Source organism: Aotus nancymaae, unplaced genomic scaffold, assembly GCF_030222135.1.
Source record: "Aotus nancymaae isolate 86718 unplaced genomic scaffold, 86718_ANA_hifiasm-v0.15.2.pri h1tg000011l, whole genome shotgun sequence".
In the NCBI taxonomy this organism is placed as follows: Eukaryota; Metazoa; Chordata; class Mammalia; order Primates; family Aotidae; genus Aotus; species Aotus nancymaae.
Genome location: NW_026988422.1, coordinates 51,233,881 through 51,257,805, shown reverse-complemented (window position 1 = coordinate 51,257,805; position 23,925 = coordinate 51,233,881). Strand labels below are relative to the sequence as shown.

Below are 23,925 nucleotides of genomic sequence, written 5' to 3'. Positions count from 1 at the left end.
ATTATCTGTCCCTTCCCCTTCACTACAAAAAGAGGAGGAGCTAAGAGGGTCAGGGACCCTTCCACATCAGTCTCCAGGGAGGAGGGGTGTCTGTCTGTAAGCTTCTTTCTTGTCCCTGCCCCCTCCCCCAGCTGTTTACTGCTGTCTGCTTCCTTCTGTCTCCATCCTCTTCCCTATGGGTGAGTTGGGCTTACGTCATCATGGTTCCCTGGTGGGCTGGTGGCTCAGCCACCACAGCCTAGGGAAGGAAGGAGTATGACTCATGCCCCAGTTCCAGTGAGTCAGGCAGGGTGGGCTGGACCAGGGGTTTCCTAGGACAGGAAGCATGTTCTAGGTGTGCTTTAACTTCTTCCTGGCAGGGTCCTGCCAGGAGAGGGCACCCATCTTTCTCCCATTTTCATTTCTGTAAACTCATTCAAGAACCCCTCTTGCCAAAGAAAATGCCACCTCTTCTAAGCCTCAGAAGATTGTGTCTGGGTGGGGCCAAGACAGCCTCTTTGAGGAAGGAGATGGACAAACCACAGTTAGAGCAAAAGAGGATTAGAACTTCCCAGCTCAACCTCTCAAATCCTGGGTTTCAGCCCAGCCAGGTCAGAGCTGGAACAATTCCTTAGAAAGCAAGAGTATTTGCAATGCCCTGGAGCTGTGTAACCTTAAGCAAGTTATTTAACTGTGTGGAGCTTCAGTTTCTTTGACCAGAAAAATGAGATAATAAACTCACCTCATGGAGTTGCTGTGTGTTAGATAAAAACTAGCACCTATTACTACAGGCCTGGCTTCAAAGGTGCCGAGCCGATGTTCATTCTGAATCAGAATGGAAGCCACACTGCTTTGGCGCTTCCTAGGAAGTCTAAAGGCCAGTTAGTGCAGAAGACTAGAGTGGGCCATTGGGCTGGCACACAGTGACCCAGAGCCTTTGAGTTTTCCTTGGGGCTGGGGAGTGAGAGTAGAGGTTGAGGGCAAGTAATGTCTACTACAGACTTGTAGAAGCGGTGCTGTGGCCAGAGCTCCAGGGCAGGGACTGGTCTGGGAGCAGGCTTCAGTCTGGTTCTGAAAGGCAACCCTTACCTTCCACAGTCTGGTTCACCTTCTTCCTCTCTGGAGCCTTGTCTTGCCTTACAGGCTTCTGAGGGCCTTTCCCATGCCTGGTGAAGAGTCCTGACAGGGCCCTTCAAACTGGAGCACAAATAATGAATGTAGGCCAGCCCCATGACTCACACCTACAATCCCAGCACTTTGGAGGCTGAGGCAGGAGGACTGCCTGAGCCCAGGAGTTCAGGACCAGCCTGGGCAATATAGTGAGACCTTGTCTCTAGAAATAGAAATTTTAAAAAAAATTGTGTGACTGTGTCTTAAGGATTGCTAGACAGAATTAGTACTATTGTACTGATGTTTCCTTCTATTCCGGGGTTCAAAGGGCTAGATAGAATACTATTGTTGATCCTAGCTATTTAAAATGTTAGCATTTTGTTAATCGTGGATTTTTTGACATTAATTTTGATTTTTTAAAAAATATTGGCTGGGTGTGGTGGCTTATGCCTGTAATTCCAACACTTTGGGAGGCCGAGGTGGGTGGAGCATGAGGTCAGGAGTTTAAGACCAGCCTGGCTAAGATGGTGAAACCCTGTCGGTACTAAAGAAAAATAGAAAAATTAGCTGGGCGTGGTGGCAGGCGCCTGTAATCCCAGCTACTAGGGAGGCTGAGGCAGAGAATTGCTTGAACCCGGGAGGTGGAGGTTGCAGTGAGCCAAGATCGTGCCATCGCACTTCAGCCTGGGCAACAGCAAGACTCTGTCTCAAAAAAAAATTGCATTAAAATATTATTTTTCTAGGTCTTACATGTCTTGTGCCTATAATCCCAGCACTTTGGGAAGCCCAGGCAGGAAGATTGCTTGAGGCCAGGAGTCAAGACCAGCCTGGGCAACATAGCAACACCCCATCTCTACAAACAACAAAAATAAACCAGCCAGGCATGGTGGTGCCTGCCTGTAGTCCTAGCTCCTTGGGAAGCTGAGGCAAGAGGATCTTAAGCCTAGCGTTTAAGGCTGCAGTGAACTATGATCACACGACGGCACTCCAGCCTGGGTGACAAAGACCTTGTCTCAAAAAACAAAAAACAAACAAAACCTATCATCTATCTGTATATATAACGTATCTAGATTACTCCTTGGTGCCCCTTTAAATTATGCCCTTAATGATGGAATTTTTGGCTTCATGTTTTTTGAGGGAGTGGGGTAAAATCTTGGGGACAGGGGGCCCTGCTGACTGCACCTGCCTCCCTAAAACTGTGACCTTCCTGTTACTGAGGGGTCTTCTCTGCCCCCATCAGAGGCCAGGGTAAAGTTCCCAGCCCAGTTCCGGCTCATCCACTGTCCCATCTCCTACTTCCACTGGAGATGGATTACCTTTCGGTTTTGTTAATTCGATAAGCGTTCCTGGAGGGCAATCTGCTAAGTGCCCAGGAAGCACCTGGCGGGGACGCTGAGCAGAGAGACTGGATCAGTGAGGGGCGCGGGGCGTACCTGGATGGGGCGGGGCTGGCAGACTCTGTACCTTGAGGACCAACCACCGACCCTGGAGCACCTTCGGGTGGAAACGTCACGTAAGAAATCCCGACCTGGTCTGACTTCCTGCCCCGGGGCCTCAGGCTCTGGACACGCGCCAGGGAGCCGTTTCCTGGCGTCGGAGCCGCTTCCTGGGAGCCGTGGGCGCGGGCTGCGCCGGCTGGTCGGGTGCCGAGAAGCGCGAGGCGCGGGGATTGCGCACCTGGGGTGGCCCTGGCACGCGGGCGGCGACATGGAGGACGGAGTGCTCAAGGAGGGCTTCCTGGTCAAGAGGGTGAGTACGTGTCCGAGCCTCGGGACATTGCCCGGGTGGGGCCCCGCTGGCGCGGTTCCTTTGAGCGGGGCCAGACGCGCTCCCCGGGACTGGCTTGCCCTGGTCCCTATCCCCAACCCCCGTGGTGGGACTGGGCTGCCTGTGGCCCTGATGAGTAGAGCTGCATGTCTGAAAGGATGCGGGGAGAGCAGTGGTTGGACGTCTGCCCGGAGCCGGAGGAAAGCGTTAGATAGAAAAGAGGGGCCATGCACAGTCGAGAACAAGAGTCCCACCTGGTTAGTGCAGTATGACGTCAGGGCCGGGGTACCGAAGCGGGGGTCTTAATTACAACTTGTTAAAATGTTATGAATGGTATGGTATTTAAATAAGATTTACTAAGATAACATAGGTGTGCTCTGCAATTTACAATCTGTGAAGAAGGAGGAATGCTATGTGTCCTAAGCACCTACTGTTGGCCAGCCCTGGACATTGTCTCATTTCATCCTCCCAGCAGCCCTGCGGGGTCAGTGGTACCTCACTGGCCCCCTTTCCAAGGCGGAAAACGAAGCCCAGAGGAATTAGGGAACTTGCTCAGGGTGGTGGAGGCAGGATCCGGATCAGACCCACTTAGGTTGACCCAAAACTTTTCCTGCCTCCCGAGTGCCATGCAGGGTGGGTATTGACATCACTCTATTACAGATGCAGAAACAGGATCAGAAAGATGAACTAGCTTGCTGAGAGCTCCAGAGCCAGTAATAGCTGGGACTGGAACTGCATGTTCTGACCTTCCCTCCTCAGTCCTTCCCCACCACCCAGGTGGCCCAGGGCAAGCAAGAGTGCAAACAAAAACTTGGTGCCTGGGATTAAGGTAGAAGACGAACAAAAGAGCAACTGCAAGAGGAAGTTTGTTATTTCAAATTTTTTTCCTAATTTAACCTTTTTTTTTTTTGAGACGGGGTCACCCAGGCTGGAGTGCAGTGGCACAATCATGGCTCACCACAGCTTCAACTTCCCAGGCTCAGGTGATCCTCTCACCTCAGCTTCCCGAGTAGCTGGGACTATAGGTGCCCAGTACTATGCCCAGCTAATTTTTGTATTTTTTTGTAGATACAGGGTTTCACCATGTTTCCCAGGCAGGTCTGAACTCCCGGGTTTAAGTGGTCTGTTCACCTTAGCTTCCCAAAGTGCTGGGATAACAGGCGTGAGCCACCGCGCAGAGCATAATTTGAACAATGACATTAACACTAACCATTTATACTGCCACGATGGCATAGCAAACGGACATACAAATCCAGGGCTGAGCTTTCTGGTTCTTCTACTGAGTTTTCAGCTGTGGAAGGGGAACAAAGAAGGATGAGGGACCCTTCTTTTCATCTCCTCCCTGGGTGACTGGATCAGCCCTAAAGTCTCAGATCACTTTCATTTTCCCCACAAAATGTGTCCACATGTGTTGCATGTTATTTGAGGAGAGCAGTGGCTGTTTGCTGGGAACAGTAAGCAAGGAGGGTAGAGGCTGATGCCAGATCAAGGGTCAGACTGGGGAGAGCAGTACAAAGTGCCACGCCCACTTCTTGCCACTGTGGCTGAACTGATAGGCCAGTTTCTCACAGCATGTGGAGGTGGCTGCACCTCAGAGAGACTACACATGGGAAGCTTCCATCATCCTAATCTCACATTTAACTGAAGCTTGGGAGGTGGGAGGGAGAGGGAGAGCTGGGCATGGGGCTTTTGGTTGGCATGGTTGATGGCCGGGCCCGGTAAGGTCTGTGGAGGAATGAAGTTAACATGGAGACTGATCTTTCTGATGTGGCTTTGGGAGTTTTGGGGGGCCTCCTCCTGTTCCTGGGGGTTACCTTCCATCATTCCCTATCACCCCCACCACGCTGAGAGTCAGAGGAGGGCAAAGGGCAGAGCCACAGAGCTCCCAGGATATCTCCAGGAGAAGGATGGGAGTTCTCTTTTGGGTGGCCTGGTTAGGAAATCCAGGGTGCAGAAAATGAGGAGTCAACAGGTCTGGTCCCCTAAGCCCTTGGAAAAGACGGGGCTTGGCTGAAATACCTAGAGCTCATTCCAGCCAGATCTAGGGACTGGGATTTGGAGCCTGACCCTGAGGCAGAAGCCACACCCCTCCCTGCAGGGTAAAGATGTGGCCCCAGAATCCCTGTTGAGGTCCCAGCCTGCTGAGCAATCTCAACTTTTTCAACCCCCCATAACCCCTTTCCTCTTGGGTTGCAACAGTGGTCCCTATGTCTACTGGAGAAGTTGCAGGCTTTGGCAGGGGGTTCCGTAGTTCTAGGAGAGTTAAGAGCTCAGAGGTGGGGCAGGGCCTGAGCTGGAAGCTGGAGTGCAGAACAGTCAGCACGGGTGAAGGTGAAGCCAGAGACAGGCAGGGGCACGATGGAGTTGGCTCTTAATCCGCTCAGACAAGAAAAAAGCAGAGCTTCAGGCAAAATACAGGGAGCTCATTGGGCTTGGCTCTCCGGGGAGTTGGGGGAAGGAAGTGGGGGGTGAGCCATGAGCAGGAGTGCTTTTTCTGGGAGAAGAGGCAGAAGCACTGCCAGGTGTTCCTGCCCGGCTCATATTGTGAATAACATTGCAATGTGAACATGCTCTGGCCTAGAAATTTTATGTGTAGGGCTCTATCTTTGCTGTAAAGCTCTATAAAAGCTTTATAACAGAGTTATTTCATTTTATTTTATATTTTTATAGAGATGAGGTCTCACTCTGTCACCCGGCTGTTTTGGTTTGCCTTCAAACTCCTAGCTCAAGTGATCCTGATCCTTCGGCCTCGGCCTCCCAGATTGCTGAGATTAGAGGTTTGAGTCACCACACCCCACCATTATTTATTTATTTTGTTTAGACAGGGTCTTACTCTGTTGCCCAGGTTGGAGTACAGTGGCACCAGCAGGGCTCACTGCAGCCTTGACCTCCCGGGCTCAAGCAATCCTCCCACTTCAGCCTCCCTAGTAGCTGGGACTACAGGTGCATGTTACCACACCCAGATAATTTTTTGTTTTTTTGCTTTAAAAAAAATTTTTTTTTATAGAGACAGGGTCTCACCATGTTGCCCAGGCTGGTCTTGAACTCCTGGGCTCAAGCGATCCTCCCACTTTGGCCTCTCTAAGTGCTGGGATTACGGGTGCCCAGCCAACAGAGAGTCATTTATTTATGTGGTAAAAAAACTGAAAACTACCCGTCTGTCCCCATCAAATGACTAATTAAATTATGATTATACAGATGTTGAAAATGAGTATTAAAATCCAAAGAGTAAAATGATAAAATGTATGAGAAAAAATAGGCATAGAAGAAAAAGACCAGAAGGAGTTCTGGAGGCTGGAAGTGCAAAGTCAAGGTGTTGCCAGGGTCACACTGCCTCTGAAACTTGTGGAGGAGGATCCTTCCTTGCTCTTCTAGCTTCTGGTGTTTGCTGGCAACCCTTGGCATTCCCTGGCTTCTAAATGCATCACTGCAACCACTGTCTCTGTTGTCATGTAACCATCCTCTCCCTATGTGTCTCTTAGTGTCCAAATTTTCCTCCTCCTATAAGGAAGACACTAGTCATATTGGATTAGTGCCCACTCCAGACTAGGGTGACTTCGTCTTAACTTGACCATATCTGCAAAGACTCTATTTCCAAATAGCATCACACTTACAAGTCCAGAGGTTAGCACTTCGACATATCTTTTTGAGGGGGATACAATTCAACCTGCAGCAAGTACCATCGCATCTTTGTTTTTCTTTCTTTCTTTTGTTTCTTTTAAATTTTCTTTTCAGGAGATAACTGTCTCACTATGTTATCCAAGCTGGAGCACAGGGACTATTCACAGGGGTGATCATAGTGTATTGCAATGTTGAGCTCTTGTGCTCAAGTGAACTTCCTGCCTCAGTCTCCCAAGTAACTGGGACTACAAGTACACACCACTGGGCCCAGCTAGCATCTCTGCTTTTCTCAGGGTTATACGGGCTTGGGCAAGACCTTTCTGGGCCTCTGTTTCCTTATCTTTAAAGTTAGGGGCTCTAAAAATCAAAACAATTGAACTGATGGACATAGAGAGTAGAAGGATGGTTAACAGAGGCTGGGAAGGGTGGCGGGGAGCTGCAGGGGAGATGGGAATGGTTAATGGGTCAAAAAATTAGAAAGAATAAGACCTACTATTTGATAGCATAACAGGGTGACTATAGTCAATAATAACTTAATTGTACATTTTAAAATAACTAAAACAGTATAATTGGATTGTTTGTAATGCAAAGGATAAAGTCTTGAGGGGACGGATACCCTATTCTCCATAATGTGATTATTATGCAATGTATGCCTGTATCAAAACATCTCATATACCCCATAAATATATATACTTACTATGTACCCTGAAAATTAAAAACAAAACATTTAAAGTAAAAAAATGCATCAATACCCCTTGAATGGAATTGACAGAAACTTCCTTAAGTGGAAGGGACTCTGGGACATGTAACATTTCATCCAGGAAAGTATAACATCTCTGTATTTGTTTTTGTTGTTGCTGTTGTTGTTTTTGAGATGGAGTCTCCCTCTGTCACCCAGGCTGGAGTGCAGTGGCACCATCATCTTGGCTCACTGCAACCTCTGCCTCCTGGGTTCAAGTGATTCTTTTGCCTCAGCCTCCTGAGTAGCTGGGATTACAGGTGCATGCCACCACACCCAGCTAATTTTTATATTTTTGGTAGAGACAGGGTTTCACTATGTTGGCTAGACTGGTATCAAACGCCTGACCTCAGGTGATCCACCCACCTTGGCCTCTCAAAATGTTGAGATTGTAGGTGTGAGCCACCGTGCCCAGCCTGTATTTGTATTTTCTGTGTTGCATTTTTCTCCTCTTATATCACGTCTCCTTCCTTTCCCTATCATATCAGTTTGCAAGGGCTGCTATAATTAAGTATCACAGAATAGGTGACTTAAATAACTGAGATTTATTTCTCGTGGTTCTGCATGTTAGACGTTGATATCAAGGTACCAGCAGTTTGGTTTTTTCTGAGGCCTCTCTCTCCTTGACTTGCAGATGGCACCTAATCACTGTGCCCTCATTGCTCTTTCCTCTGTGTGAGTGCTCTGTGTGTCTAAATCTCCTCTTCTTTTTAAAATTATTGTTACTGTTGTTTTAGAGACAGGGACTCACTCTGTTGCCCAGGCTGGAGTGTAGTGGCATAATCATGGTTCATTGTAGCCTCAACCTCCTGGGCCCAAGCAATTCTCCCACCTCAGCCTCTCAAGTAGCTAGGACTACAGGCACATGCCACCATGCCTGGCTAATTTTTATTTATTATTATTATTTTATTAATAGACATGGGGTCTCACTATGCTGCTCAGGCTGTCTCAAACTCCTGGGCTCAAGCAATCCTTCTGCCTCAGCCCCCCAACTTGCTGGGATTACAGGCGTGAGCCACCACACCCAATCTAAATCTCCTTTTCTTATAAAGATACTAGTCAGATTGGGTTAGAGCCCATCCTAATGACCCCATTTTAATTTAATTCCCTCTTTAAAGGGGATGTATTTCCAAATACATTCCTAGTCTCAGGCACGGGGGCTAGGCATTCAACATATGAATTTTGGAGGCACACATTTCAGCCCATACCACTTTTTTTTTTTTTAAGAGGCAAAGTCTCATTCTGTCACCTAGGTTGGAGTGCTGTGTGATCATAGCTTGCTGCAGCCTCAAACTCCTGGGTTTAAATGGTTGTCCCTCCTCAGCCTCCCAAATAGCTGGGACTACAAATATATGCCACCATGCCCAGCTACTTTTTAATTTTTTTTGTAGAGATGACATTTCACTGTGTTGCCCAGGCTAGTCTCAAACTCCTGGCCTCAAGTGATCCTCCCACCTTGGCCTCCCAAAATGCTGGGATTACAGGCATGAACCACCATGCTCAGCCCTAAGATTCTTTTGCCCTCTCCTCCACCTCCCACCAGTCCCCATACCATGAACTTAGATTGCATTCTCCTCTCCCTACCAGCTACAGCCTTGGGGGCCAGCAGTTTACTGCCTTGTATTCAGAAGCACCCAGATGCCCCAGACCCATCCTGCTAGTGCTGCCCCAGGACCCCCACAGTTGGGAGGGGTCACAGGAAAGGGACCTGAAGCTGGGCTATGTGCAGAGCAGTAGAGAACCCCAATAGCTGAGAAGTCAAAGACAAATATTTTTTGTTTCTTCAAACTTGTCTGCTTATGTCAGGTAAAACTGTCAATGGCCATACTACATGTGGATGTAAGTAAGGAACAAAGTGAAGAGCAAAAATGTGCAATTCCACTAGACTGCACGAGCCCTCTCCTGGGAACAGAGTGATCATCGTGTAGTGTAATAACACTGAGACATGTTAATAAACTCTTGTCAGATTAGCTGTGTTATAAGTCTTATTTCATTGTCACAGTAAATTCTGTTTGGACTCAGGTCAGTGCTCATGAAGCTCTGTTATATGCACAAATAACTTTGGTGCAGACAATTCCTTCTACAACTTTGGTTTTCTAACAGTTCTCAGTACGTGCTGCATATAGAATAGAATCATAGCACCAGAGATTGGCCTTTGATATGAATCAGTGCTAGGCAAGGAAATGAGTGCGTTGGGGCAATGAACTTTGATTCAGATAAAGCACTTCTCTCGGTTAGAACCTAGCCCTAAGTTGGGCTTTGGAAATATGCCAGGAAGGGCCTTTTGTGATTGTGTGCTAAACTCATTCCTTTCTGATCCCTCAGGAGACATTTCTTCATCCACTGATCTGTTCTAGAAATAGGCTCTCCATGTTCACCTGAATATTCTGTCCATTGGCTCTATGACCCACCTGAGAACCACCCAAACTACCCATGTCTTTATGCCTGCCACACCTGGCTAGGTAAAACTATTAGAGTCCTTAGCACTGGGAGACTATAAGTGGCCTCATATTGCCCTCATCCTTTGACTAATAATATTCTTTCTAGGAAAATATCCAAAGGGAAAAAAAAACCAGATGCAGCTCAAAATTTATGTGCAAGGATATTCATTACAGAATAGTGAAAAAAATATGGAACAACCTCAGTTACAAACACTAGAAGTTGGCAAGTAAACTATGTATCCACATGATGGTCATTAAAAATATGTTTTACAGAAGATGCTCAGCAAGGCCAAAGGAAACAGGGACCGGGCATGGTGGCTCATGCGTATAATCCTAGCACTTTGGGAGGCAAGGTGAGAGGATTGCACGAGCCCAGGAGTTTAAGACCAGCCTGGGGAATATAATGAGACCTTGTTGCTACAAAAAACCAGGTGTGGTGGCACACACCTGGAGTCCCAGCCACTTGGGAGGCTGAGGTGGGAGGATCCCTTGACTCCAGGAGGCAGAGGCTGCAGTGAGCTGAGGTCATGCCACTGTACTCCAGCCTGTCTCTTTTGAGACCCTGTCTAAAAACAAAAACAGAAAACTAGAAAATAAAAGTATATGTAAAATAATCGTACTTTTTTTAAAAAGTCAGAATGCAAAAACTAAAAGTAAAAAAGACTAGAAGGAAATAGAATATGTTAGCAATGGCTATCTCCTAGAAGTAGGATTACAGGTGAGTGATTTTTCTCTTCCTTTTACTTTGTAGTTTCTTTCAAGGTTTATAACCAGAGAAATGGCCAAATGGGAACTAGAAGGTCAGTGCCAAAGGTCTTTGCTACACACTCAGAAGAGATCCAGACACAAATCCTGACATCTCCCTTGTTGGAGAATTGTTTCCATGGCACAGTCTGGTTACCTGTGCCACCGGACACCTCTCTTTGAACACCTTCCCCTTCCCTCAGCCACCTCACCTCAGGGCTTTCTTGTCTGTCCATAGGGCCACATTGTCCACAACTGGAAGGCGCGATGGTTCATCCTTCGGCAGAACACGCTGGTGTACTACAAGCTTGAGGGTGGTCGGAGAGTGAACCCTCCCAAGGGCCGGATCCTCCTGGATGGCTGCACCATCACCTGCCCCTGCCTGGACTATGAAAACCGACCAGTAAGTGAAGGTCCCTGCTGTCCAGTTCCTCCTTGCCCCAGACCCTTCCCACCTCTGGCTTCTTTGGGAAACTGGTATGGGTAGGAGGAAGAGCTCAGAGTTAGAACTGGAAAACTGGTTCGAATCCTGGCTACGCCACATACCAGGTATGTGAGCTTGGACAAGTAGCTAAACTTCTCTGAGCCTTTGTTCCTCATCTGTAAAATGGGATGAAATAATTACCCCTGAGTGTCACATGTGGTTGTGGTGAGGACCTTGAAGGTGTATTAGAGCACAGTGTGGGCTGGGAGGCAGGCGCCACACAAATCTGAGTAATTACTGCTATCTTGAGGCTCACTATGATGGCTTTCATCCCCTGAGGGGTCTGCGTTCCATAACTAAGGGGTGGCTTCAACCCTACTGTTAAAAAAGTCTAGGCTGGGCATGGTGGCTCACGCTTGTAATCCCAACACTTTGGGAGGCCGAGATGGGTGGATTGCTCCAGATGAGGCTTTTGAGACCAGCCTGGCCAACATGGTGAAACCATGTCTCTACTAAAAATACAAAAATTAGCTGAATGTCATGGCAGGGGCCTGTAATCCCAGCTACTCAGGAGGTGAGGCAGGAAAATTGCTTGAGGCCTGGGAGCCAGAGGTTGCAGTGAGCCAAGATCACGCCACTACACTCCAGCCTGGGTGACAGAACAAGACTTAGTTTTAAAAAAAAGTCTAACAGGCCGGGCGCGGTGGCTCAAGCCTGTAATCCCAGCACTTTGGGAGGCCGAGGCGGGTGGATCACGAGGTCAAGAGATCGAGACCATCCTGGTCGACATGGTGAAACCCCGTCTCTACTAATACAAAAAATTAGCTGGGCACGGTGGCGCGTGCCTGTAATCCCAGCTACTCAGGAGGCTGAGGCAGGAGAATTGCCTGAACCCAGGAGGCGGAGGTTGCGGTGAGCTGAGATCGCGCCATTGCACTCCAGCCTGGGTAACGAGAGCGAAACTCTGTCTCAAAAAAAAAAAAAAAAAAAAAAAAAGTCTAACAATGAATCATTTATCAAGGGCCCATTATGTGCCAAGAGATTTGCAAGGCATGGAGAAATCGAGGAAGAAAATGGTAAGACTGTTTCTTCATTTTGTTGGGAAAGCAAGTGGTTAATTGAAAAGCATTTGGCATTCCAATGATGGCATAGCTATCAAGAGCTGCAGAGAACCCTTTATCCCTGAAGAGGAGAAAGATATTTCAGGCTGGGTCAGGCAAAGCTTCAGGAATAGAGATGTGGGTAAAGATGGATCAAGGAGAGAGGCAGTCATTTCGAACAGGTAGAATATCTTGAGTAAAAGTAAGAAGACTATACCTGGAGAGAGGTAGGTGTGGCTTCTGGGGAGAAGGGCCTCCAGTGTGGTCAACGGGAAACCTTCACTAAAGGAGTGATAGGAGCTTGGTTTGGGCCAGATGAAAGTAAGATTTTGAGTGAGAGAATGGTCTGATGAAAACTCTCTTAGAGACCGGATGCAGTGGCTCACGCCTATAATCCCAGGACTTTGGGAGGCTGAGATGGGCAGATCACTTGAGATCAGGAGTTCAAGACCAGCCTGGCCAACGTGGTGAAACCCCTTCTGTACTAAAAATACAAAAGTTAGCTGGGAGTGGTGGCGGGCTCCTGTAGTCCCAGCTAGTCCGGAGGCTGAGGCAGGAGAATTACTCAAACCCAGGAGGCGGAGGTCGCAGTGAACCAAGATCGTGCCATTGCACTCCAGCCTGGGCGACAGAGTGAGACTCTGTCTCAAAAAAAAAAAACCTCTCTTACAAAGGTCTTAGAAAGACTAAAATGAGGCCAACACGGTGGCTCACGCCTGTAATCCCAGCACTTTGGGAGGCCGAGCTGGGTGGATCATGAGGTCAGGATCATGTCCAGGAGTTCAAGATCACCCTGGGCAACACGGTGAAACCCTGTCTCTACTAAAAAATACAAAAATTAGCCAGGCGTGGTGGCACACTCCTGTAATCCCAGCTACTTGGGAGGCTGAGGCAAGAGACTGCTTGAACCTGGGAAGTGGAGGTTGCAATGAGCTGAGATTGTGCAGCTGCACTCCAGCCTGGGTGACAGAGTGAGATTCTGTCTCAAAAACAAACAAACAAACAAAAACAAAAGAACAAAGTGACCTGACTTGGAAGAAGCTGAAACTGTATCCCATGAGAAATGCGTGAAAGACTTGATACTTAGACATGAGAAGAGAAGACGGAAGGGAGCATGACTAGCAGTCCACTCGAGGTAGGCATTAATATCCTATCATTTCCTAATGCGCCAGGTGTCCACAGCCAAGTGGCAGAGCTGGGGTTTGTGTTCAGATGGGTCTGACTTTAAAACCGGGCATTTCCCTCTTCACTGTAGGGGCTGTATAGGAGGTGAGTCTTCATCTGTGTGGTTCTAGAAGAGAGAACAGAACCAGCGTGTCCAGGAAGCAGTCCCTACACTAACTACCTTGTCCACAGGGGAAGGCGGCCATGTGAGGCCATAAGTTTCCTGTCACTGGAGGTGTCCAAGTGAATCCTTAAAGGTCACCTGCTGTGTGGCTGAGGGCTCAGGGCATTTGGCAGTCACCTTCTCCTAGATTCTCCCAGGGCCCCATCATTTTTGCTGCCCGGTATCCTCTTGCTCTGTCTGAGTGCTGGCCTGACTGGCTGTCTCTTCCCGCAGCTCCTCATTAAGCTGAAGACTCAAACATCCACAGAGTACTTCCTGGAGGCCAGTTCTCGAGAGGAGCGGGACGCCTGGGCCTTTGAGATAACCGGGGCTATTCATGCAGGGCAGCCGGGGAAGGTCCAGCAACTGCATAGCCTGAGAAACTCCTTCAAGCTGCCCCCGCACATCAGCCTGCAGTGAGTTCCCCACCTACCAGGCTCTGCACAGCTTCTCCTGCTTGTGTGCAGTGGGCAGGGGACCTGGCCCCTTGAGTAGGGTGGGGGCTCTGTGCTTGCTGCACAGCCTGGCTAATTACCATCGTGCTTCATCATCTCTGTCCCGTGCATATTATTTTCTCTGCTTGGAAGTGGCCTTACCTACCTGCCCCATTCCTATGAAATCTCTACAGGTTCCTGCCACTTCTGCACACCTCCATGACACAGGACCCCCATTCCATTTCAGCCAGTGTGCTCAGGGCTGTGTCACAGCTTCCCCAAAGTCTTAGTCTGACTGTTTTCTGTTACTTTATAACAGAATACCTGAAATTGGGTGACTCATAAGGAGGAATTTATTTCTTATCGTTATAGAGGCTGAGAAGTCCAAGGCTGAGAGGCTGCATCTGGTGAGGGCCTTCTTGCTGGTGGGAGCTCTCTGTGGAGTCCCGAGGCAGTGCAGCGCATCACACAGTGAGAGGGCTGAGCATGCTAACATGCTTGCTCCGGTCCCTCTTCCTCTTACAAAGCCACCAGTCCCATTCCCATGATAATTCATTAACTCATTTAACCCATTAACCCATGAATGGATTAATCCATTCACAAGGGCAGAGCCCCCATGACCCAGTCACCTCTTAAAGGCATCACCTCTCAATATTGCCACATTGGAGATTTTCAACATGAGTTTTGGGATAAACATTCAAACCACAGTAAATCTCCACCAACCTCCCAGGCAACAGAACTGTGACACCCATCAAAGATGTATGAGTCAATTTCTGGGTTCACAAAAACTCCTTACCAGGGGAGTCTTTGAAACCTTGACTGTATACCTCCTGTGAGTCTAGAGAGCTGCTAAACACTGTTGGGTGCAGGGAGGAGCAGCTGCGGATAAGAGTAGGTAGGCAGGTGGGTTCAAAGATAGTTCAAAAAGTAGCTGGTGGGGGGTTGGACTTAATGCAGGAGATCACAGAGAATCATATGGGCTATTGTGTACTCTTGGGGTTTTTTGCTTTTCTTTTTTTGGGACAGGGTCTCACTCTGTCGCCCAGGCCAGAGTGCAGTGGAGCGATCATAGCTCACTGCAGACTTGACCTCCTGGGCTCAAGTGATCCTCCCACCTCAGTATCTCAAAGCACTGGGATGACAGGTGTGAGCCACTGTGCCCAGCATACACTCTTGTTTGTAAGTTAAAAGTCACACCTCTTTGGTTTTACTACAAAAGCAGTGTGTGTCTGGCATAGAAATATTAGAACATTTAGATAAGCAAGAAGAAGAAATGTCTAAAAATCCTGCCTCTCAAATTTTGATGCATAACTGAACACCCCATTCTGCGGTGAGGAGGTGTAAACAAACCTACCTGCAAAGACCAAGGGAGCTGAGAGGCACAAGCAAGAGGCTGACAAATCCAGTTTCTCAGAAAGAGGCATTTAAAGGGAATTACAAACAGAAAGTGATGTATCTGCTGGCCAAGAGCCAGTGAATCACCACACGCATCCTTCAGAAAATATCCTTTATGTAGCAAGCTTTTTTGGGAAAATGTGCAGCTAGTCGTGCCTCAGACTTTCTTGTGAAACTTGTGACCGCTGGGGAGGTTAGATAAACATCTTTATGAGGGGCCATCTATGCTATGGGAATACTGTGGTGTGCAGGAGTCAAACATCCATCATCGGCCCGGGGAACAGTGGCTCACACCTGTAATCCTAGCACTTTGGGAGACGGGGCGGGTGGATCACTTGAGGTCGGAAGTTTGAGACCAGACTGGCCAACATGGTGAAACCCTGTCTCGACTAAAAATACACAAATTAGCCGGGCATGGCGGCACATGCCTGTAATCCCAGCTGCTTCGGAGGCTGAGGCAAGAGAATGACTTGAATCCAAGAAGCGGAGGTTGCAGTGAGACGAGATCATGCCACTGCATCCCAGCCTGGGCGACAGAGCGAGACTCCATTTCAAAAAACGAACAAAAAACAACACAAAATCAGTCATCATAGTGGCTTCTCTTCAAGATGGTATCACTCTTTCCATGCAAAAGGCTGCTCTCCTACATCCCCTTTCTTTGTGATGTGTGTCACACCATTTGCCACTTGCTTTATACCCTTAGCAGTGACTCTGGACCTTCCCTTGTACCTGCCAGTATGACGAGGGTTCCCTCTCCTTTGCCTTCCCTTCCATGTAGTCAAATTGTGGACAAGATGCAGAATAGCAGCAGCGGAATCCGTTCAAGCCCCAACATGGAGCAGGGAAGCACCTACAAAAAGACCTTCCTCGGTGAGCCAGTCCCCCAGGGCTGGGCTGGGCACTCGACCTGGGACATGGTGATGCAGGGCTCAGCTGTGTGCTTGCCTGAGATGGCCACGTGTGGGTGTGCAGCCACGGCTCTGTGCAGCAGGTATAGCCTTCACTTTGCTCTTGGGTAGAGCTCTACGAGGCTGCCCAGAGGGCCAAGGTCAGTGAGGTCATTGGCCACACACCCCAAGGACACTGGTCTGTTGCCTGCCACCTGACTGGTGCTGCTCTTGGCCAGGTTCCTCCCTGGTGGACTGGCTCATCTCCAACAGCTTTGCGGCCAGCCGTCTGGAGGGGGTGACCCTGGCCTCCATGCTCATGGAAGAGAACTTCCTCAGCCCGGTGGGTGTCCGGAGCATGGGAGCCATTCGCTCTGGGGATCTGGCCGATCAGTTCTTGGATGACTCCACGGCCCTGTATACTTTCGTAAGTTAGGGAGTGGGTTCTTGCCATCAGGGCAAAGGCTAAGGAATATACAACAGAGTGGAGTCCTGGGGTCCACAGTCACCGGAGGAGGCCTTGGGCTTGGGAGATGGCTTCATCCTGATGCAGAATGGAGATTCTGTTCTGAGGAATTCCCTTTCCCCTCTGACAGGCCCCATAGCCTGGGCCTGGGTCTTTTCTGTAGCAGAGTCCTCCCTCCCTCCTTCCCCCTAGGCTGAGAGCTACAAAAAGAAGATAAGCCCTAAGGAAGAAATCAGCCTGAGCACTGTGGAGTTAAGTGGCACGGTGGTGAAACAAGGCTACCTGGCCAAGCAGGTATGGCTGTTTTGGAGCACAGAAGAAAGATGGACAGTTCTCAAGCTCAGGAGAGGCAGCAGTGAGCCCAGAGGAAGGAAGGGCTGAGGCTGCTGGAGGGCACCAATTACAGCAGAATCTACGAAGGCAGGAGCCTAGCACCAGCCAACAGAAGCAAGTCAGAATGGGCACATGTCACACTCACACACATGTGTGCCAGACAAAAGGGCTGTTTGGGAAAAATGTACTATATACACACAGAATTATCACAACATCAAAAAACAACTTCTACAGAAGTGCCTGGCTTCACATATTTGTCTTGGAGGCTTTGCTGACTGGTTTGAGGTTTTGCATGTGCTCGCCTTCTGTTCCTTGGGGCATCCTGGGGTCTCTGCTTTCCCTTGTGAGATTCTGCACACCCCCTTGATACACTTTCTGAGCTAAAAACAATTTTCTCCACCATGTCGGTAGGTTGAAGATGAGATTCTGCACTGTAAGGCCCAGGGTTCAAAGCCTGGCCATGGCCACTAGTCTTAAACCGTGTTTGGGAGAGCAGCTGTGTTGAACCGGAGGCAAGCCATGTCTTGCAGCATTCCTGCCTGTGCCTAACAAAAAGGGTATTCAGTGAACAAAAGCACCTGTCCTTGGCACAGGAAGTGTAGCAGACATTTTGCATGGTCTTGTGTTTGTGCACATGTTGTGTACCATGAGAATGTGTGTGTGCACAGAGGGCATGTGTACACAGCTCAGCATCACTCCCACTGTTGCTTGGAGCATGTGCTGTTGCTGTTACCTGCTTCTTGCATATCAGAATCCTCATCTCTTAGATTCTTACCATCCCCACCGCTGCCTGTCTATGCCAAGGCCCTGCTTCTGCTGGGCCTGATGGGAGTCCTTCCTGAGGGAGTGTGAGGAGGGTGTGGGAGGGACTCTGAGGTTGTTCCTGACTAGGAGGGCTAAGGTTCATGAGCTAACCTTAGTTCTCCTGGTCAGTGAGGCCAAAGAAAGTCTCACACACACACACACACACACACACACACGTCAGCTTCTTACACATTTAGATTTTATCATATAATTGAGCATTTCTTTTTTTCCTAATGCACAATGTGAAAGTGGTTTTACTGCACATATGGGTGCACATGAAGACTGCACAAATATACATGCAGCTGCAGGTTTGGTTTTGGACTGGCTTGGCCCTTAGCTGGTGCCCCTGGGTTCAAGTTTGCCTGTGTGCTCCCAGCCCAGCTGATATCTGCTGCCTCCCTGTCCTCTTTTATGCCCTGAGTGGTATGTGTCCCCTGTCCTTCTGCACGGACTCTCTTTGGCTCTATTGACTTGACTTAAGGTGATGGCGTTTTTGCTAGTGTCACTGAGTGAGGGTGTTGGCAGGGAAGTCTGTGACATGTCATTGCTATCCTTGGGTTTCCTGCTGACTGGTCTTAGAATGTAGTCCCATTGGAGCGGGCTGGCTTGCTGGGGTTTTGGCATTACATGTATAGATGTGGGAGAGAGGGACATACAGCTATCAGCAATGAGCTTTGAACCCTTTCTTTGCCTCAGGGGCACAAGAGGAAAAACTGGAAGGTTCGTCGCTTTGTTCTGAGGAAGGATCCAGCTTTCCTGCATTACTACGACCCTTCCAAAGTGAGTGTGCATGCTGGCTCCATGCTGGTCCCATGTTGTGATGCCCCCAGACACTCCTCTCCTGGCACAGGGGGCAGCTGGCTGGACATCCTGCCTCCCCATGGCACGTGGCATAACTTATGCTGCACCAGGCATTTCCTCCCACTGTCCAAGCTGCTCTGCCCTGTCATCACATAGGTGCCTGCTTCTTGAACGGTTTCTTCTATGCCTAATCCTCCACTTCCCATGAGAGGGCATCTTTATCATTTTCAAAGAAAAACATCTTTCGATCTTCCCCAAAGCCTGCTTTGTGAATAGGGAGGATGAGGTAGGCTGACAGAGACTCCTACTGGCACTTCCCAGCCTCTCCACACTTTCCATTCAAAGATTCCATTAATTCTGCCTCCCTCCACTTTTCCCCACCTATGTTTTGAAATGTTTCTTTCACCATATATTTAAGCCATAATTTGCTAATTTGCTTTTTAAAAAATTTTGATGGCAAAGTTTTTAAAAAATATATATTTTTCTGTTTCTGATACTAGGTATTGCCACATGCTGAGTGGATCTAATTACAGTCAAAAGAAAAGAAAAAGGGCCCTTTAGTTAGCTGTTCAGGCTTGTCTTGGGAGATGCATGACTTCCATTAGTTTTTGTCGAAACAGTGAAGAGTGGGCAGTTCTTTCCTCACTGAGCTTCAGTCAGGAACTCCTACCCTAAGCTGAGAGCAGCTGAAGGAACCCTGCCAGGACCCTTCCAGGCCACAGGGGGGCCCAAGGCCAGGGAGGGCTGTGGCAGGAGGAGCCTCCAGAAAGCTCTGGTTGACCTCTCCGTGGGTCATGGTGGCCTGGCTACAGGATGGAGTTTTAACTCCTTCCTTCCTGGCTACCTCAAATCCTGTTTGAAGCAAGAAAAAAAATAAATGAAAAAACACTTTAGTTTTGTATTTAACTCTTACCACGGTCCAGCCTAACCTACTTTCTTTGTGCCCTCGATGAGTCTGCTGTCTCGGCTTTTAAAATAGGAAACTAAGAAAATATATATACACATATGTGCCTATATACACATATCTGTAAGTACATATACATGTAAATATATGTATATACATATATATGTGCACACACACAAATGCTCACATACGTACGCATATGGAAACAGTGCAGAAAAGATTACTCAAGACAAGTGTGAAAAGGAAATAAAAGAATTGTCAAATTTCAGGGCTGCAGGTACAAGATAAGGAACCATCTTAAAAGTATTCTGTAGTTAATTTGTTCCTCACTTTACTCCCATTCCTCCTCCTGTTTGGGCTGAATGCCCCTCTCCTGCCCTGGGGACCTGCTGTCCTATGCAGGCCGAATTCATGCCTCCTGTCTTCCCTGAGACTGCCCTTGAACCCTCCAGGCTGGGGCAGATCCCTTCCTTCTCTGAACTTTCTTCCCGTTGGCATTTCCAGTATTTTATTTAACCATTTTATATTTTGCCCTACCTCTTGCTGGGCCCAACATGCAGTATGAAGTTGATTATTGATTAATCGAAGGGTTCCTGGGGCCTGAGGCACGTGCTGTGTAAAATTGCCCTGAATCGTCCAGGGATACCACAAATCACTGTTTTGTATCACAGAGTTTCATGCTATGCACATGCTAGACCTGTTTGACAATGTCCAATGTGCAGGAATCTATCAACTTTGCAGAAATGATTACTATAGCTGGGTGTGGTGGCTCATTCCTGTAATCCCAGCAATTTGAGGGGCTGAGGAGGGCAGATCCTTTGAGGTCAGGAATTGGAGACCAGCCTGGCCAACATGGTGAAATCCTGTCTCTACTAAAAATACAAAGCCAGCTGTGGTGGCATGTGCTTTTAATTTCAGTTCCTTGGGAGGCTGAGGCCAGAAAATTGCTTGAACCTGGGAGGCAGAGGTTGTAGTAAGCTGAGATCATGCCACTGCACTCCAGCCTAAGTGACAGAGTGAGGCTCCATCTCAAAATAATAAATAATAAATTGCTATAAATATATATTTCTGATTGATTTGTAAGATGCACACATGGGTTAAGAAGCCAGTGAATGCTTTTCCGGGTAGCATGTTGGATCAGAGGCTCTATTTGAGATATCTCCAGGAATGAAAAGCAGATTTGCAAGTCTCCAAGACTGGCAACTGCAACATTGGTGGGAACTACTGTTACAGGCTGTGAAATGAAGAGGCCCACGCTTCTTTACTGATGCGTGCAGCTTTGACCATGTGATGTCCAAGTTCAGCTTCATCTTTTATTACAAATAATTTGTGCTGAGTTCTTTAGCTGGCCTGAGTTGTAGGGGGAGTACAACTCTTTTTTTTTTTTGTGCACTCACAGATTCCTAACTGGGTCTCCTTTCCTCTGCAGGAAGAGAACAGGCCAGTGGGTGGGTTTTCTCTGCGTGGTTCACTTGTGTCTGCTCTGGAGGATAATGGCGTTCCCACTGGTAAGGTGCAACTTCAGCCTTAGCCTGAAGATCTCAGGGGCCTCCCTCCTGCACCTCAATAATGCCCTACTGATGAAACAACATCTTTGGGAGCTAAGCAGGGCTTTCTCAATGAGACAGAGTGGTGTGAGTTTTGAAGCGAATTTCAGAATTGAACAAAGGGTATGTTCTTGGTGTTTTTAAGAATACAGTTAAGTAATCCTTATGTTAATAATCTTTCCCTCAGTTTCTGAGCTGATGGCCCACAAGCTTCTGCCTAAAAATAATAGCTGAGGCTTACACAGTGCTTTAGGATTAACAACATACTTTAATATCTATCATAACACTAATTTCACAATAGCCAGCTATAGTAAGAAGATATTATTCCCATCTTATGGCTGTGGAATTGGGGTTCCAAAAAGTTAAACAATTTGAGATCAAACTCCAAATTCTGTGCTTGCTTTTAACATTAACATACTGGATTCTTTGGTGTAAATGAAGTGGTAGATCTATGGCATGCTACCATCTTGAGCGTAGGAGCAGGCAAGGGCTACCAGGAATATCCAGACATAACCATTGGCAGGCCTTAGGACACTGGTGAGGGACAGGGAATGGGAGGAAAGGGGATATCATCTGATGGGATTCTCTAACTGTATACCTTTTATTTAAGAAATACATCATGGTATGGTTTTGTCCATGTCTCAGATGACTTTCTGCTGGTTCATTGTGAAAGCAGACATCCTATTCAATCACTGATTTTTTTTTTCTTTTATTCTGCCTAGGGGTTAAAGGGAATGTCCAGGGAAACCTCTTCAAAGTGATTACTAAGGATGACAAACACTATTACATTCAGGCCAGCAGCAAGGTTGAGCGAGTCGAGTGGATTGAAGCTATCAAAAAGCTAACATGACAAGGACCTGAGGGAACCAGGATTCTTCCCTCCTACCAGATGACACAGACAGGATTTCCTGGAGAATGGAAGTGTGTTACGACTTTTGACTTCTTTGTACGTTTTGTACTTCTTTGGAGGGTGAATGCTGAAGAGTTCCTCAGATTACAAACAGCAGTGGTGCCATTTCCTTCCCCATCTTCATGTTACCAACCTGGAAAGGCTAGAACAGCCATTAGGTGTCAGCATCTTGAGTTTTGCCCAGGATCACAAACAGCCATTCCCTTGGGCACTAAAATAGGTTCTCTTTGTTGGAACAATTACACTGGCCATGTCATAATGCTGAATAAAACTCTTCTTATGATGCAGTTCTCTCTTAACTTCTTTGGAATTAATAAAAACTGACTTTTGTTTCTGGTTATTAGAATCCTATACAAAGTTTTATAGTTTTCAAGCAACATTTCAAGCATCTCTGTCCCTAAGACATACTTCATCTTAAAGTGGGGATGGTGGCAAAACTTTGAACATTCAGAGAATATTGTTTTGCTTTGAAAAACAAGCCTGCATAAATATCATACATTACAGAAGTCATGGACTCTGTCAGAGAACTTAATCACATACACAAAAAATATGTACATAGCTTTTCCATGAAAAATGGGCATTTAGAGATGAGTAAGAGTGTGCTAAAGGACAGAGAAAGATGTAAATGGAGAAGACTTAAATCAAGGCATTGAATTTTGGTTTTAAAATGAACATTAGCTGAGACAAATGGTACCAAGAAATTTCACCAGTTGGGAGGTTAATCTATAGTGAAAAGTCTGTATCATACAATACTTTTAAAGAACATTTTTATTACTTTCAAGTTTGTACAGTATCTGGCACAAGCTATTACCAGCATTCTTGCTAAGTACAAATGCTTGGACCTCCCCTTAATCAACAGATAAAATACATAACTTACATTTAAGGGGAGTGGATTACTTCAAAGTGCTTAAGTAAAAATTTGTCCTCTTAGTTTGAACTGTCTCTTGTTCATAGTGCCTAAAACACTGATCTGAATGAGAAATCCCAAGCTAATGTTTTATTTATTCCTTATATAGTAAGAGACTACCATTTTCCATTTGGCATTTCACCAAGGTCTAATGTCCCTGGAATTAGTTTGCTTTGCCTTTTGAATATTGACAGGTGTTTATGTGAATTAAAGTACATTTGGCTTGATGGCTTCCTGCATCAAAATTGGCACAAGTGTACCTCACTTTGTATGGGCGCTATCGGGATCTCCATGGCTTGGAAAGTAGATGACCATTACCTTGGGGCAAATCAATGAACAAGTCTCAGCAAGGTACTGGCACCTACATTTTAAAAAACTCTCTAGCCATTTTGTTCTTGGTGTAAAAGTAGAACGGCTGGAGTATGGCAGCTGAGTAATGTTCTGCTTAGCATGATGCAGTGCTTAGCATGTCTCTATGAGTCTGTCTTTGAACATTATCCACTTCAGAACTGGTTTGTCTTGTTTTGCTATAAACTAATATGAAAAATGGTTTGGGCAGGGCATGCTGGCTCACACCCTCAAGGAGGCAGAGGTGGGAGGATAGCTTGAGCCCAGGATTTCGAGACCTGTCCAGGCAATGTAACACCATTTGCCAGGAAAAAAAAAAAAAAGTAAAGTGGTTTGAATGTTCAATTTCCTCTTAGCCATTGATTTTCAATTAACTTATGCATAAATGAGACCCAAACTATCACTAATTTTCAGCTATGAGTTGATAGCCACTTGACCTCAATGAAAGGTAGAGTGGGGAATAGATGAAATTGTATTTTAAGCGGACTTTGATGGGAGATTCAAGATTTTTGGGTTTTTTTTTTTTTTTTTTTTTTTGAGACAGGGTCTTGCCTTGTCACCCACGCTGGAGTGCACTGAGTGATCACAGCTCACTGCAGTCTAAACCTCTTGGCCTCAAGTGATCCTCCTGCCTTGGCTCCCTGAGTGCCGGGGTTGCAGGCATGAGCCACCATACCTGGCAGAAATTCAAGATTTGGATAAACTAACTGTTCACTTCTTTGCCAAGCCTATTCTTCAACTTATTCAGAGCTGGGTGTACAACTTGTCCTCATATGTATCTTGTCCCTGCTGTCTTTTAGGTTAGCAAGGTGTATGCATGCTTTGTTTTGTTCTTTTTCTCATGGTATCAGTGAAATATTGATCTGTTCTCTAGCTAGGGTCAATTTATAAAATTGTCATGGAACTAAGCAAAAGGCCCACATGGAATAAAAATCAC

At 47.1% G+C, this 23,925-nt stretch overlaps 1 protein-coding gene across 1 annotated transcript; it reads left to right on the top strand.

The window, feature by feature from the left end:
• The first annotated feature begins 2,690 nt into the window (after positions 1-2,690).
• PLEK2 (pleckstrin 2) lies at positions 2,691-22,016 on the top strand. Its single transcript, XM_012438018.3, has 9 exons — positions 2,691-2,838; positions 10,640-10,804; positions 13,487-13,668; positions 15,860-15,951; positions 16,208-16,395; positions 16,627-16,728; positions 18,268-18,351; positions 20,706-20,784; positions 21,546-22,016. The coding sequence occupies exons 1-9, from the start codon at positions 2,797-2,799 to the stop codon at positions 21,671-21,673; spliced, it is 1,062 nt and encodes a 353-aa protein (XP_012293441.2). The 5' UTR covers positions 2,691-2,796; the 3' UTR covers positions 21,674-22,016.
• The last annotated feature ends 1,909 nt before the right edge of the window (positions 22,017-23,925 follow it).